The sequence below is a fragment of the Macrobrachium rosenbergii genome, chromosome 12, assembly GCF_040412425.1.
Source record: "Macrobrachium rosenbergii isolate ZJJX-2024 chromosome 12, ASM4041242v1, whole genome shotgun sequence".
Taxonomy (NCBI): domain Eukaryota; kingdom Metazoa; phylum Arthropoda; class Malacostraca; order Decapoda; family Palaemonidae; genus Macrobrachium; species Macrobrachium rosenbergii.
Genome location: NC_089752.1, coordinates 60,247,820 through 60,262,894, shown reverse-complemented (window position 1 = coordinate 60,262,894; position 15,075 = coordinate 60,247,820). Strand labels below are relative to the sequence as shown.

General features: G+C 32.9%; 1 protein-coding gene across 1 annotated transcript in view; it reads right to left on the bottom strand.

Annotated features, from left to right (window-relative positions):
- Positions 1-4,190: 4,190 nt before the first annotated feature.
- The window catches only part of LOC136843688 (opioid-binding protein/cell adhesion molecule homolog), an 83,264-nt gene continuing 72,379 nt past the window's right edge, over positions 4,191-15,075 (bottom strand). Inside the window, exons 5-8 of the mRNA XM_067112253.1 lie at positions 10,821-10,955; positions 10,220-10,353; positions 5,759-5,835; positions 4,191-5,479 (exon numbers count right to left, since the gene is read on the bottom strand). Of these exons, the coding sequence (XP_066968354.1) occupies positions 5,319-5,479; positions 5,759-5,835; positions 10,220-10,353; positions 10,821-10,955 (507 nt within the window). The 3' untranslated portion in view covers positions 4,191-5,318. The remainder of the gene's footprint in view (positions 5,480-5,758; positions 5,836-10,219; positions 10,354-10,820; positions 10,956-15,075) is intronic.

The following is a 15,075-nucleotide window of genomic DNA, read 5'->3' as shown; positions in this document are numbered from 1 at the left end:
ATGGCTGTCAGTATTGGGAATCTTGTTTTGTTTCTTTTAGAAGAAACTAAACATTATAGAAATGTTAATATTCTTCCGGTCGTTGTGAAGCTAGTTTAGTGTCTTTTAAATTAGACTGTGAGTTATATAAACAGCATTTTATGTGTCAATGATGATTGCAGTTTCATGCCTCCCCCTAGTTTGAAACTTCCCTAGCTTTTGAGAGACGCATTCTACACCTAGAAGAACGTAACGTTATTATTAGCGATATGGAAGTTGTTTAGTTTCGCGTAGGAGAAACTGTGTATTACATAAACTATATAAATTTATTGGTTCAATTTAACTCCATCTGAGTGGCACTCACTTTGATTTATTTTAGAAGTTTGGCATTTCACATTACTGATCCGTTGGCTGTTATTGTTGTGAAACTCGTTTAGTTTCTTTTGTGAGTTTGCAGTTCACAAACAATATATAATTAGTGCCATTGTTGTGGAACGTCTTTACATTATAAATAAGTTATGTATATTACAAATAATATAAATTCAGTGCCTCTCATTGAGTGAATTTTACCTACTGAAACCCAAATGACACCGAAAATTAAGGGAAACAAAAAAGTGTGAATCTTCATTCAGAAAACCTGCGATCCACGCTCACTTTTTAGCCAAATTTTTAAACACTGAACCAGACTTTTCTCAATTTGCTGGTTATCAATTTGCTGATATATTGGTAGCATTAAAAGTCTCTTTTTTGGTGTCATAATTAAGGATTATACGTGACCTGTACTTTAGAACAATATGGTAAAGTTATTGGAAATTCGGTGCAGTGCCTGGTCAGATGTACAAAAGACCTTCGGTAATAGCTGCAAATATTGGCCATTATACAGTAGACATTTGATATTTGGTGAAAAATTTTGACTACTGTATAAAATACTTTATATATTTGATACAGCTTTTGACCGAATATGCAAAATACATTGAATAAATGTTGCATAGATTGCCTTTCTTTACAAAATGCATTACGAAATCTTGGTGCAAATATTGGCCTAATATAGAAAAACTGGAGATCCTGTGAGCTTTGCCCTAGTATGCACAGCAAAATGGATTTCCTTTGAAACGTTTTCCCTGATACATAAAGCAAATTGGATATCCTTTGAAACGTTTGTCCAGACATACGAAAGTACTGAATATTTGTAGAAGGGTAGTCAAAATTTATAGATATTAAAACTTTTTTTTTTTGCGCAGTTTGACAGTATCTTCAGAATAGACTGGATGTCGGATGTGCAGAGTTTAGGCTAATATACAAAACACTGATTTTTTTTTTTTTTTTTTTGAGAAGGGATTTTATTTAAAACAGACATTCTACGCAAGTTTTGACCCAATATACGGTAGATTTTTTTTTTTATATTCGGCACAATGTTTGGTCAAATATACTGACAATATTAGTTAGTTGGTGCAAACCGTACTCAGATTTAAAAAAAGATTCTATTATTTGAACTGAAATTTGCTCCAGTACTGACATTGCACTCGATATTTGTTTCGCAGGTCAGCCTAGTATACAAAAACACTCTGGATATTCTGTGCAGATTGACCATGCATGCACAAGGCATCAGATATATGTTGAAAAAGTTTGGCCCAACATATAAAAGACTCTAGGTATTTAGTGGAAATTTAGCCGAATTCACAATTATACACAACGACAGGATATTTAGTCCTACCCTTACCACAATATGATAGCCCAACATGCAAAAGACTGGATATTTAGTATCAAGTTTGATCCAATACACAATAGGCATTAGATACGAATTGAAATCAAAATTTGGTGCAGAGTTTGAAGACAAGAAAAACACGCCAGAAAAACGTACCCGTGGGAAACTGCCTTGAAGAAGTGTACTTAGCATTCTAAACATGCAGTTCGCTATGTCGAGAGATACAAGCTTACGTTACTCCAAAGGCCTATGTATGTATTATGAAGCCATATTTCCACTCCAAACGTTTCTGTGTTGGCGGACGTGAGCCCACGAAGAGTTGGACAAACAAAAACGTGTTTACACAGTATATTAGATATCAAATATGCATATATGGAACAGCCAATACATATTGGTACATTATTTATGCTCTGCTATCGAATGATTCTGGGAATTTTAAAAAGTGGAGTAGGATAAATTATGCAACTAATATCTCATCATCGGTGATGAATTTAGATCCAGGTTTTCGATGTGTTAGATTTATTTCACAATTAGGATATTTTATTTTTTTTCAAAGCGTGATGTAATGTCTTGAACATACATACATACGGTTTTTTTTTAAGCCACTAAGATTTAAATATTGATCATGTAGAAATCAATATTTTGAAATTATAGTGAAACATCTTAAAAGAATCTAAAAGAATTGTATTATATTCGTAAGGTACTAAATTCATCAATAAACATTTCGTCGTTTAAAAAAGTCTTCCCTAAAGAATTCATCTTAAACCAATATATTTATGTTGCCAAGTTCCTTACGAGTCATGAAAAATAGCATTAGATTATTTGGTCAGGACACAACGTTTATCCATGGCTTGCAAAACTGTCATCAGAAGTGTAGTATTCTTAAGGAGTCATTATTTTTGGTGTGAAAGAGTTTGATTTATACAAATAGTCATTGGGAAGCCAGAGAGTGACAGTTACCGCTGCCGTAATAAATCAGAAATAAAATACAACACGAGAATTATTGTGGTCAGGAAAGAAAAAGTCACAATCATGTATTCGTAATTTTATTAGGAAACATTGAAGACCCATTTAGTGTCTACTGGTTGACACTTAACAAATATTTGGATTGACACATAGTAAGACAACTCTGGGGTTGAAAGTAATTATGATGTGACAAACAATAATTTTCCAAAAATGTATGAATAATTCTAAAGTAAATTACAATAATTCATACATGACGAGAGAGAGAGACATGTTTTACTTGTCCTTAACAATTAAAGGAAAAAGATGAAATGAGTCCTATGTTATTGGAAGGAGACAAATATATCTTCATCTTTGTTTACATATCTTCTTATGTATGTACAGTATATCAAAGTCCTCTGAGGTAATACATGTTATTCTCAAATCAGTCTTTTTTTTCTTAGACTTGCTAACATTGACCTTCAAACGCCCATTCCCGTGACATCATGTTTATTCGTATTACAAAATATATAAGATCAAGTTGGCGCAGTAATTGCTGACAATGACTATGCAATATATACATACGTGCACGAACGTACCTTTATACATATATATTCGTATGCATGTACATAGATACATATGCATTTACATAAACTCATATAATTAGATAAAACAAAAAGTCAAATGTAAACTTATACATCCATGTGTACATTTTTCTACTTGTGGACATGTACACACTTACGTTTGAGAACCAGGCAGAGTAATGTATGACGAATTTCACTTACAGAGCCATACAACATAACATATTACGAACTTCACTTACAGAGCCATACAACATAATATATTAGGAATTTCACTTACAGGACCGCACAACGTAATATATGACGAATTTCATTTACAGAATGTACATAGTCTACGTGCTGGCATTTTTCGAATGAACATTACATAGAACAAAACTGTATTACAAAAGTTGTTAATATATACATCGATTTATTATTATTCATAAAGTAAAAACAGTGTAAAAATCTAATTTCTTTTTACTGCCATATTTTCACCTCGCCTGAAAGATAAACCAGCAAAAAAACAGCCGTTAATATCTTAAAAAATTACTCAACCAAATGTCTATTCCATATATTTTATTACTTCCTGTGGTGGAAATATTCTTTCCTAACTCCTGACATTCAGTTTTGATGTTTTGGATATAGATTATACTTCTCCCATGTTTGTTTATAAAATATAATAATAATAATAATAATAATAATAATAATAATAATAATAATAATAATAATAATAATAATAATAATAATAATAATAATAATAATAATAACACTCATGAAAATTATCATACTTTTTACTTTAAAAAATGGGAGTTAGTTCATTAAAAGAGGTTTAAAACACAATTAGCCTTTAAAGTTTTATTCTAAAGGCATTGTAAGTCATCTTTAAGTAAGATTAAATGTTCTTTGACGAATCATTTGAATTATTATGTTTAATAATCTCAACTCTATTTGAAATAGTTTACTCTTTTAAATAAGTTATTATTATCTGTGTGTGTTTTTCTCAGTTTTTAAATTTACTATTTGGAGTGTAATTATTTGTCTTCTAAGCAAGGAGACATATATATCACATTACTCATCATTTTCCTTCATTTTGGAATCAAAGTCAGCGGAAGAGGATACGTGAATCCTGTTGAATTTTAATTATTTTTAATAATTAAAGAGGTTACATGGCCGATTACATCGAAAACCAAGACCTTTCCTGTTCAAAATCCAATGATCTATATCCAGAAAACCGTTATAAAAGAAATCTTGATTAATTAAGAATGTTATCTGAATAATTACGATGGCGCTCAATATTCATGTTTAATAACCACTAATTCATATTGGTAACAGCTGAATAAACAATCATGATCTATAAATGAGAATATAATCATAAATAACTATGATGACACACATTTTCATTCCGTGTTCAATATATGTTGATTCATTTTTCTTAATTTTCGCTGTTTTTAATAGTAAATTAACATAAATCATATCAGTTCCACCTAAGAACTTGCACTTACCTCATTACATGTTACGAAATAAGTTTTAGGCCTACATCAGCTATTACTTCAAATACTTGTCATTATATTTTTATTTGTGTAATTTATCTAGTTCGTACAAAAAAGTATATATATGTACATGTATCTACATATAGTTATATGACACGTATTACACTGTACATTATAATTATTATGTATAAATAGTTCATCGTATTTGTTTATCTCACTTAAAGTAAGCAAGGAACAGGTGTGCATGATGACTGTTTATACCTGTGTATAATTGTCTAATTTGTAAAGTAAAGCCAATTAGTCAGATACCGAACTGGGTATGTGTGTGGAATGTATGCATACACCTTAGATAGGAAGGCAGGTGTAAATTTATTTGACTAGAAACAGCATCGATTCTCATAATACAGAAATATCAAAAACCCCATTCTTTGTAATGTTGGTTGAATGCGTTAATTCCATAGAGATCGCTTCATACACAGAACCACACGCACACATGCACAGACGTCGCTACCATCTGCAGTTTCATGGTCAGAGTCATCACCACTAATTCCACGTTTGCACAAAAGGAGCCCGAAATGCTCTACAAAAGAAGAGGGAGAGAGATGGAGAGGCTCAGGGCTCTCATATTCCAAGGCGTGGACATCATCTTGCTGCAGGGTGGAAATCCCCTGCGAAGTGGTTCAGCAGATGCGTCAGGGCGAAACTCACGACCAAGAAGACCCAGCTGGTTGAGCAGGCGGGCGACGTGGACTTTGGGGAGCCGTTGTGGCCCCGCCTTTGGACCGCTGCTACCGTGTCGCCAGCTGAGGTTACGGAAGCGACTGATTTTATTAAACATATATAAGGAAATGCTGTATAATTACAACAGTATCTGTGTAAATGGATCGGTTGGGCTATTATAAAACCAGATGTGCATCAGGAAGACCACTTGATTGAGTAAAATTCAGTGAGTAGTATGAAAAGAATGGATTTAATATAACTATCAAAGATATAACTCAGACAAAACAGAATGATGATTATCGTCATTTCACCTCATAATGGAAAAGTAATGTTAAAAGAAAACGAATTCAAAATCAACTGACCTTCGGTAACAAAAACAATCACAAAGGCATGTTGTACGTTTGGTGGCACGCAAGTGTAGTTACCAGAGTCCCACCTCCTGAAAAATAGAAACAAAACCACATCAGCAATATCAAGAGGCCTCAGCAAAGTACATAGCTTCGTCAGGGTCACTGAGAAGTAAACTAACTCGTACCAATAGACCCAGTTAAGATTAATTTATGTCACGTAATGTTTCATATCCTGAAAGCTGCACATTACCATATCTGTAAATACCCATTCAGGTCCTAATGTATAAAATACTAAGTGTATTCTCATAATTATTATCCAGCAGGTAACACAAAAATTGTACGGGAAATAAATTCCTCGAAGGCGTAGGTCAGCAAATTGGTCCAAGTATATTGTAATTGTAGAATTACTGGATAATAACTTTGTTTTTTAAATGGACAACAGCAACAACACCACCACCACCACCACCACCACCACCACCAACAACAACAACAACAACAACAACAACAACAACAACAACAACAACAACAAAAATAATAACAATATGGATGACAATCAAGGCATTTTATATCTAACTGAGAAAAGAATAATGGGAAAAGTAATTATATCAAATAATAGGCAAACACAAAGAGACTCTAATAAAAGCACCACATAATTGCTCCTGGACAGTTTTGTTCACTAATTCCGTTTTTGCATCGCGTTTTTTATGACCAAAACAGAATAGATATAACCGACAAAAATTAAGTAAAAAATGGAGAACTCATTGACAACAGCAGATAACCACAAATGGAAATTCCTAAGTGGAGAGGAGGTAAAAATTCCTTTCGGGAAACGCTGAACGAAAGCACAAGTGAGGATTGTCTTCAAGAGAAAGATTAAATCTCAGAATTTCTGGTTGGTTATTGTACACTTGACTGCTCTTTGTCATTAATGGGGACAATTATTCATTCAAGTTCTTATTGTCCATTGAAATAATGTATTCGGACTTGGCACTGTGATAAAGAAACAAGCCTTTTCTTTTTCACTGTAGAAGGGATGATGAGGAACTCCAAACTCACTTTTCTCGTCTTCCTCACAAAATACAAAATCTGTATTTTAGGACATGATGAATTGTGCCTCAGCAAATATGCAGCGAATGAAAAGGGCAGTTCTTTGCTCCGGTTATAGAAAAAAAATCTACGCAGCATAGAAAAGGAATAAAAATGGCTAGCTTTTGTTGATGACAGGAAAAAAATGTCCTTGTATCTTGGTCTGACACAAAAGGGAATATAACGGGACGAATACCCATTTATTCAGCCTTGAATAGGCATCAGAGTCTTCATTTGTCTTTGTAAACGACAACAGAAAAAGACAGATTCTTCGCTCTTTTGAGGGGCAATTCACGGGAGTGGTTTCTCTTTTACACATGGAGGTGCACATAATAGAAACGGCACTAATACCTCCTTCTTCTCGTCCACAAACATTCTCTTTTTGGTCTAATAACCTGTTGTGTTTTTGTTTTGGAAATGAAATGAAAAATTGCTTCTTTGCGTCTTTGTTTCGTTACTTAGAAGACCACGGTTTGTTCACTTTCTTGGACATTTACATTTGCACCAAAAAAAAAAAAAGTACACAGTTGAACGGAGATTATTTGTACTGGCTTTCTCTCTTTCTTACTGTTGCGCAAGCGCACACACACACACATATACAGTATATGTGTGCGTGTGTGTGTGTGTGCGCGCGCGCGCAAGAGTAAGAAAGAGAAAAAGTCAGTACAAATAATCTCCGTTCAACTGTGTATTTTTATTTCTGAAGGCAAATGTAAAAGTTCAAGAAAGTGAACAAACCGTGGTCTCCTAAGTAACGAATCTTTCGTAAACAAAGACACAAGGAAGTAATTTTTCATAACTCGTGCGTGCACAAAAGTCCGAACGAGCAAGTTTGCTCAGTTTGCGCAGGCCCTCTGGCAAGTATCTGTAACTGAATGGTTTATCTTTCGGTGGTGATTATAACTTTACCTTTTTATAGTAATGAGAATTACATTATACATACTACATTCAACACACACACACACACACACACACACACACACACACACACATATATATATATATATATATATATATATATATATATATATATATATATATACTGTATATATTTGTGTGTGTATGTGTGTGAATGTATGTATGTATAATGCAATTCTCATTACTATAAAAAAGTAAAGCTATAATCACCACAGGAAGATAGACCATTCAGTTACAGATACTTCCCAGAGCGCCTGCGCAAACTGAGCAAACTTGCTCGTTCGGACTTGTGTGAACGCACGAGTTATACACATGGCCCTTCGTCAAATTCTTTGCTTTACATAAGTAAACCCGGATATCCGATAATAAAGGAATTTCTTTTACGATCACTCGAACATTTTCTCTGGGTTCTAGTTTTGCGGAAAGGTGCCGGATATGTAAAACATATGTTGAATTTACATTGCTGATGTATCATTTCTTTCAATCAAAATTCTGCTTTTTTTTTATTGATTTCTATATTCTGATATTGAAATTTTCAGCTGTACACATAAGAATATAAATTTTTTTCTAATTATTATTTACAGGTGCTTGTTTTCTTTCGTTCATTTTCCTTACATATGTTCTCTCTCTCTCTCTCTCTCTCTCTCTCTCTCTCTCTCATACATGAAGCCGTAATACAACTCTGACAAAAAGGAGTCCAATACTTTTCAAAGGCTATTACATCACAACTCTCTCTCTCTCTCTCTCTCTCTCTCTCTCTCTCTCTCTCTCTCTCTCTCTCTCTCTCTCTCTCATACATGAAGCCGTAATACAACTCTGACAAAAAGGAGTCCAATACTTTTCAAAGGCTATTACATCACAACTCTCTCTCTCTCTCTCTCTCTCTCTCTCTCTCTCTCTCTCTCTCTCTCTCTCTCTCTCTCTCTCTCTCTAAAATAATATTAAATGTAGTGAAGCCATTTCAGCAGACTGAACGACATATTTATGAAGCCATTTCAGCAGACTGAACGACATATTTATGACTATTCATCGCTCCGCCCATGAAAATGGGATTTTTGTTTTCATATATAAATATTTTGGCCTTATAATATCTAAAGACTAAAATGTGACTATATAGATTGTCCCAAGTAAAAACTGCTATGCACGAAATTAATAGTGAAACATATATGGCAAGTAATGGAGCTATGAATTTCATGAATAATAAATATTAACAGAAATTAATAATAATAATAATAATAATAATAATAATAATAATAATAATAATAATAATGATAATAATAATAATAATAATAATAATAATAATTATTATTATTATTATTATTATTATTATTATTATTATTATTATTATTATTATTATTGTTATTATTATTAATTCTTTCTTCTCTTTCTTTTTCTTTTTCTTTTCCAGCTGGCGGAGCACCAGTGTTCTCCTGAAGGATGTGGTGTTGTCTTCCCTCGTCGCAGCTGGATCTTGTAGCCGTATCCGGGTATAATTAGGGAGGAGACCCTCTCTAAGGGCAGTAGCACTGAAAATAATGGCAGTTTCTACAGCATTCAGTTTATGTAGAGTCTTCTCTATTCTTCTTAACATGTTCTTTTCATCAGCATATAGCTGGTGTATCAAGTCTCACAAGGATATAAAAAGTTTTCTTGTTATTTCAGTTTTATTACCTCTGACGTTTCAAACACGCTCTGGCGGTTATTTTCAGAGTGAATGGATGGTAACTTGCATGTCCATCCATTCACTCTTTGAAAATAATCGCCAGAGCGCGTTTGAAACGTCAGAGAATAAAACTGAAATAACAAGAAAACTTTTTAAATCCTTTGGAAACTTGATACCCCTGCTAAACGCTGATGAAAAGAACATATTAAGAAGAATATAAAAGACTATATAAATTGAATGCAGTAGAAACTGCCATTATTTTCAATGCTACTTCCCTTGGAATAGGTCTCCTCCCTAATTATACCCGGATACGGCTACAAGATCCACCTGCGACGAGGGAAGACAACAACACATCCTTCAGGAGGACATGGTGCTCCGCCGGCTGGAAAAGAAAAAGAAAGAGAAGAAAGAAGTAATAATAATAATAATAATAATAATAATAATAATAATAATAATAAAAGTAATAATAATAATAATAATAATAATAATATTATTATTATTATTATTATTATTATTATTATTATTATTATTATTATTATTATTATTATTATTATTATTAAAGTGGGATTTTACTAACTTTAGTACTTTGGATTTAGGGCTAATGTACAATCTTAATTAATAATTATGTTGAAATTATTTGTCAAATTATACAATATTTATTTTGTTATTCAGAGCAACAAATCTTTTTCATACACAATTTCATGTCACTACCTCGCTGTTTGACAGTAATGTATACACTAATGATGAAATTAATCATAAGTCCAAAATTAAAGATTAAAAATATAATGAATAAAAAGACGAAATACCTTGCGTCAGTGATCGTGAGACGGGAGTGCGTCCTGGTCCCTTCGGCATTGGTAATGACGCTCAGCCTGTGACGCGATTCGTCGTAATTGACCATCTTTTCGCCGTGGTACCAGAAGACGAAAGGAGGCTTACTCTGTGTGGGGTCCAAGAAAAAAAAATCCTTTTGGTTTTCCGTCGGGAAATAATGGTTTCGAATGAGATTTTTTTTTTATATATATAATATGAAATCCTTCTGATTTTCGCTCAGGAAAGAATGGTTTTACAGTAGATACGCTGAAATATATGTATGAATATCTGCATACTGAAATATAAAAAAAGCCATTTATTTTGTTTGACTAGATTTAATAAACTGAACTGAAAAATAGAATCAAGAGCATATATCTTGAAAACACACGTTTACAAATATTCTATATAACTATGTAATCATCTATTCATGTGTGTACGTGTGTGTGTGTGTGTGTGTGTGTGTGGAAGGGGAGTGTTTGTTGCGTATGCATATGAGTGTACTGAATAAAATTGCTCAGTAGCATTTTTGTCAAGTTGAAATTTACATTTATAAAAATAGTTCAGTAGCTAACAGACAAATGGCCATCAGCTCACCTGCTGAATAACACAGACGAGAGTGATTGTGTCTCCCTCCTGAACGTGAAGCTCCTGGGGTCCCAGAATGGCTGCACGTGGAGTGTTCACGTGCAGGTTAATGAACTGAGAGAGCACGCCCGTACCTGTGTACATCTGAATATTTTTTTTTTTAATATAACGGCCAAAGGACATTTTTATATTTGTAGAGGATATGTTTACATTCTGCAATTACATATATGTATAAATATATATATATATATATATATATATATATATATATATATATATATATATATATATATATATATATATATATATATATATATACACACACACACACACACACACACACACACACACATATATATATATATATATATATATATATATATATATATATATATATATATATATATATATATATATATATATATATATATATATATATATATATATAAGCTAAGTATACCTTAGCCTAACCAGACCACTGAGCTGATTAACAGCTCTCCTAGGGCTGGCCCGAAGGATTAGATTTATTTTACGTGGCTAAGAACCAGTTGGTACCTAGCAACGGGACCTACAGCTTATTGTGGAATCCGAACCACATTATAACGAGAAATGAATTTCTGTCACCAGAAATAAATTCCTCTAATTCTTCATTTTTCTGAAACATTACCTATAAGTCACAAAATGTCAGGTTTTCATGGAATTAAAAATGAGAGGCATTGAATTTATAACTTTTCTGACAAGTATGCGGAAATACCATTTATGAATATACACACACACACACAAACACACACACACACACATATATATATATATATATATATATATATATATATATATATATATATATATATATATATATATATATATATATATATATATATATATATAGAGAGAGAGAGAGAGAGAGAGAGAGAGAGAGAGATTTATGAATATATCTCTCTCTCTCTCTCTCTCTCTCTCTCTCTCTATGTATATACACACACACACACACACACACATATATATATATATATATATATATATATATATATATATATATATATATATATATATATATATATATATATATATATATATATATATGTATATATGTTTGTATGTATGTATGTATTCTTAAATGATATTTCCGCATACTTGTCAGAAAAGTTATGAAATCAATGCCTCTCATTTTTAATTCCATGAAAACCTGATATTTTGTGATTAATAGGTAACTGTTTCAGAAAAGAAAATGATAGTAATATTAAGTTTAGTGTATATTAATATCGGTCCAGAATCTATCTTTAGAATTAAATTTGGATAAAATCCTTTTCTGCTCCAAATAAAAATAATTTCTACTCCAACCCAGAGCGAAGTAATGAAAGCTAGTTAATATTTCATATGGAAACGGGAATTAAAATCGAATAGGTGCCAGGCTAATATATATATATATATATATATATATATATATATATATATATATATATATATATATATATATATATATATATATATATATATATATATATATATATATATATATATATATATATATATATATATATATATATATATATATATATATATATACATATATAACATATATATATATATATATATATATATATATATATATATATATATATATATATATATATATATATATATATATATATATATATATATATATATATATATATATATATATATATATATATATATATATATATATATATATATATATATATATATATATATATATATATATATATATATATATATATATATATATATATATGAATGTCTTTTCCTGTAATACTACAGTGTAATATGAAAATAAGAAGGCCCATAAAACACTATTTAAACGTTGAAACCATATATTTCGGGCACTTGTTTCTGTGCCCTGTTCACTGGTAGAATATGGACAGGTGGAAAGTTACAATGGTATATATACAAAAACATGAAGGTGTGGCCTTAGGCCTCCCGATGTTATGGAGGTGGCGTTTCTTAAGAAGGAGGAGAATGACCAAATTCCCTAGTGGTTTTTGGCCTCATTAGCTCCCGTTTGGTGATGGATCTGGCGGTCGCGTTTCTTGGGTCATCTTCTTCAGGAGGGGTTTGAGGATTAAGGTGTCGATGGCGTCCGATTTCCAATGTCCTCCTGACAGGTTCATATTGTTGGTTTGATTGATGATAGAAGATTCCAGCATCTTTCTTTTGTACGGACAGCTACTCTTGAAAACCAACTCCGCCCCACTCCAGTTAATGACATGCCCTGTATTTCTGATATGTAGGAAAATTCCCAAACTCTCCGAAGCGTAAAGTACTGATCTTTTGTGCTCTGTTATTCCTTGCGAGAGCGATCTACCTGTCTCGCCTACATAGATGTCATGACAATTGCTACATGGTATCTTGTAAACTCCGGCTTCTTCCCTTTTGTTATTTAAGTATATCGTTAACGAGCGAACTCCCGATGGATTTGGGATAATGGAAAATGAAAGGATTATTAGAACTGAGTTGTTCGGTGGCCTTTTGGATGTTTTCATCGTATGGAAGCTTTATTTTGTTGTTGAAGTCTATTTGTCTGTTGTGAGTGGGACCTCTATAGTATATTTTATTCGCTTTGTTAATAGCCCTCTCGATAATGTGTGGTGGATAGAGCAGTTGCGTTAGGTGTTGGCGGATCGTGTTAAATTCTTTATCCAGGTACTCATTTGAACATATCCTAAGTCCTCTGAGGAATAAGTTGCACCCTACCATGATTTTTACGGAGACGTCGTGGTAGCTTAAGAAATGAATGTAGGAGACAGCGAAGGTGGGTTTTCTATATACTGTAAATGCATACCTGTTCTGTTTTCTTATGATCAGTACATCTAGGAACGGCAATGTGTGGTGGATAGAGCAGTTGCGTTAGGTATGCATTTACAGTATATAGAAAACCCACCTTCGCTGTCTCCTACATTCATTTCTTAAGCTACCACGACGTCTCCGTAAAAATCATGGTAGGGTGCAACTTATTCCTCAGAGGACTTAGGATATGTTCAAATGAGTACCTGGATAAAGAATTTAACATGATCCGCCAACACCTAACGCAACTGCTCTATCCACCACACATTATCGAGAGGGCTATTAACAAAGCGAATAAAATATACTATAGAGGTCCCACTCACAACAGACAAATAGATTTCAACAACAAAATAAAGCTTCCATACGATGAAAACATCCAAAAGGCCACCGAACAACTCAGTTCTAATAATCCTTTTATTTTCCATTATCCCAAATCCATCGGGAGTTCGCTCGTTAACGTATACTTAAATAACAAAAGGGAAGAAGCCGGAGTTTACAAGATACCGTGTAGCAATTGTCATGACATCTATGTAGGCGAGACAGGTAGATCGCTCTCGCAAAGAATAACAGAGCACAAAAGATCAGTACGTTACGCTTCGGAGAGTTTGGGAATTTTCCTACATATCAGAAATACAGGGCATGTCATTAACTGGAGTGGGGCGGAGTTGGTTTTCAAGAGTAGCTGTCCGTACAAAAGAAAGATGCTGGAATCTGCTATCATCAATCAAACCAACAATATGAACCTGTCAGGAGGACATTGGAAATCGGACGCCATCGACACCTTAATCCTCAAACCCCTCCTGAAGAAGATGACTCAAGAAACACGACCGCCAGATCCATTGCCAAACGGGAGCTAAAAAGGCCAAAAACCACTAGGGAATTTGGTCATTCTCCTCCTTCTTAAGAAACGCCACCTCCATAACTTCGGAGGCCTAAGGTCACACCTTCATGTTTTTGTATATATACCATTGTAACTTTCCACCTGTCCATATTCTACCAGTGAACAGGGGCACAGAAACAAGTGCCTGAAATATATGGTTTCAATGTTTAAGTAGTGTTTTATGGCCTTCTTATTTTCATATATATATATATATATATATATATATAGTGAAGATTGAGAGGGTTCTATCAACCGGTAGACATCAGCACGTTAGGGTGAAGGATCATTCCATTATTCCTTTTTCAAGGTACTTTATTGTTGCTGCGACGTTTCAGGACTAAAGTCCCATTTTCAAGCTATAAAAATAAAAGTTAAAAGTTAAAATAAAAACTCGGACTAAAAATTAAAAAAAAAAAAAAAAAACTTTATACATATATACAAATAATATAAAAAAAGTACAAAGGATAGGGAGGAGTAACTACCATAAGGTGCTGAAGGCACAGACCGAGTGACTATTCGGGGCGGTTCAGCTTCGACTTAAACTCACGAGAGATACAGAGG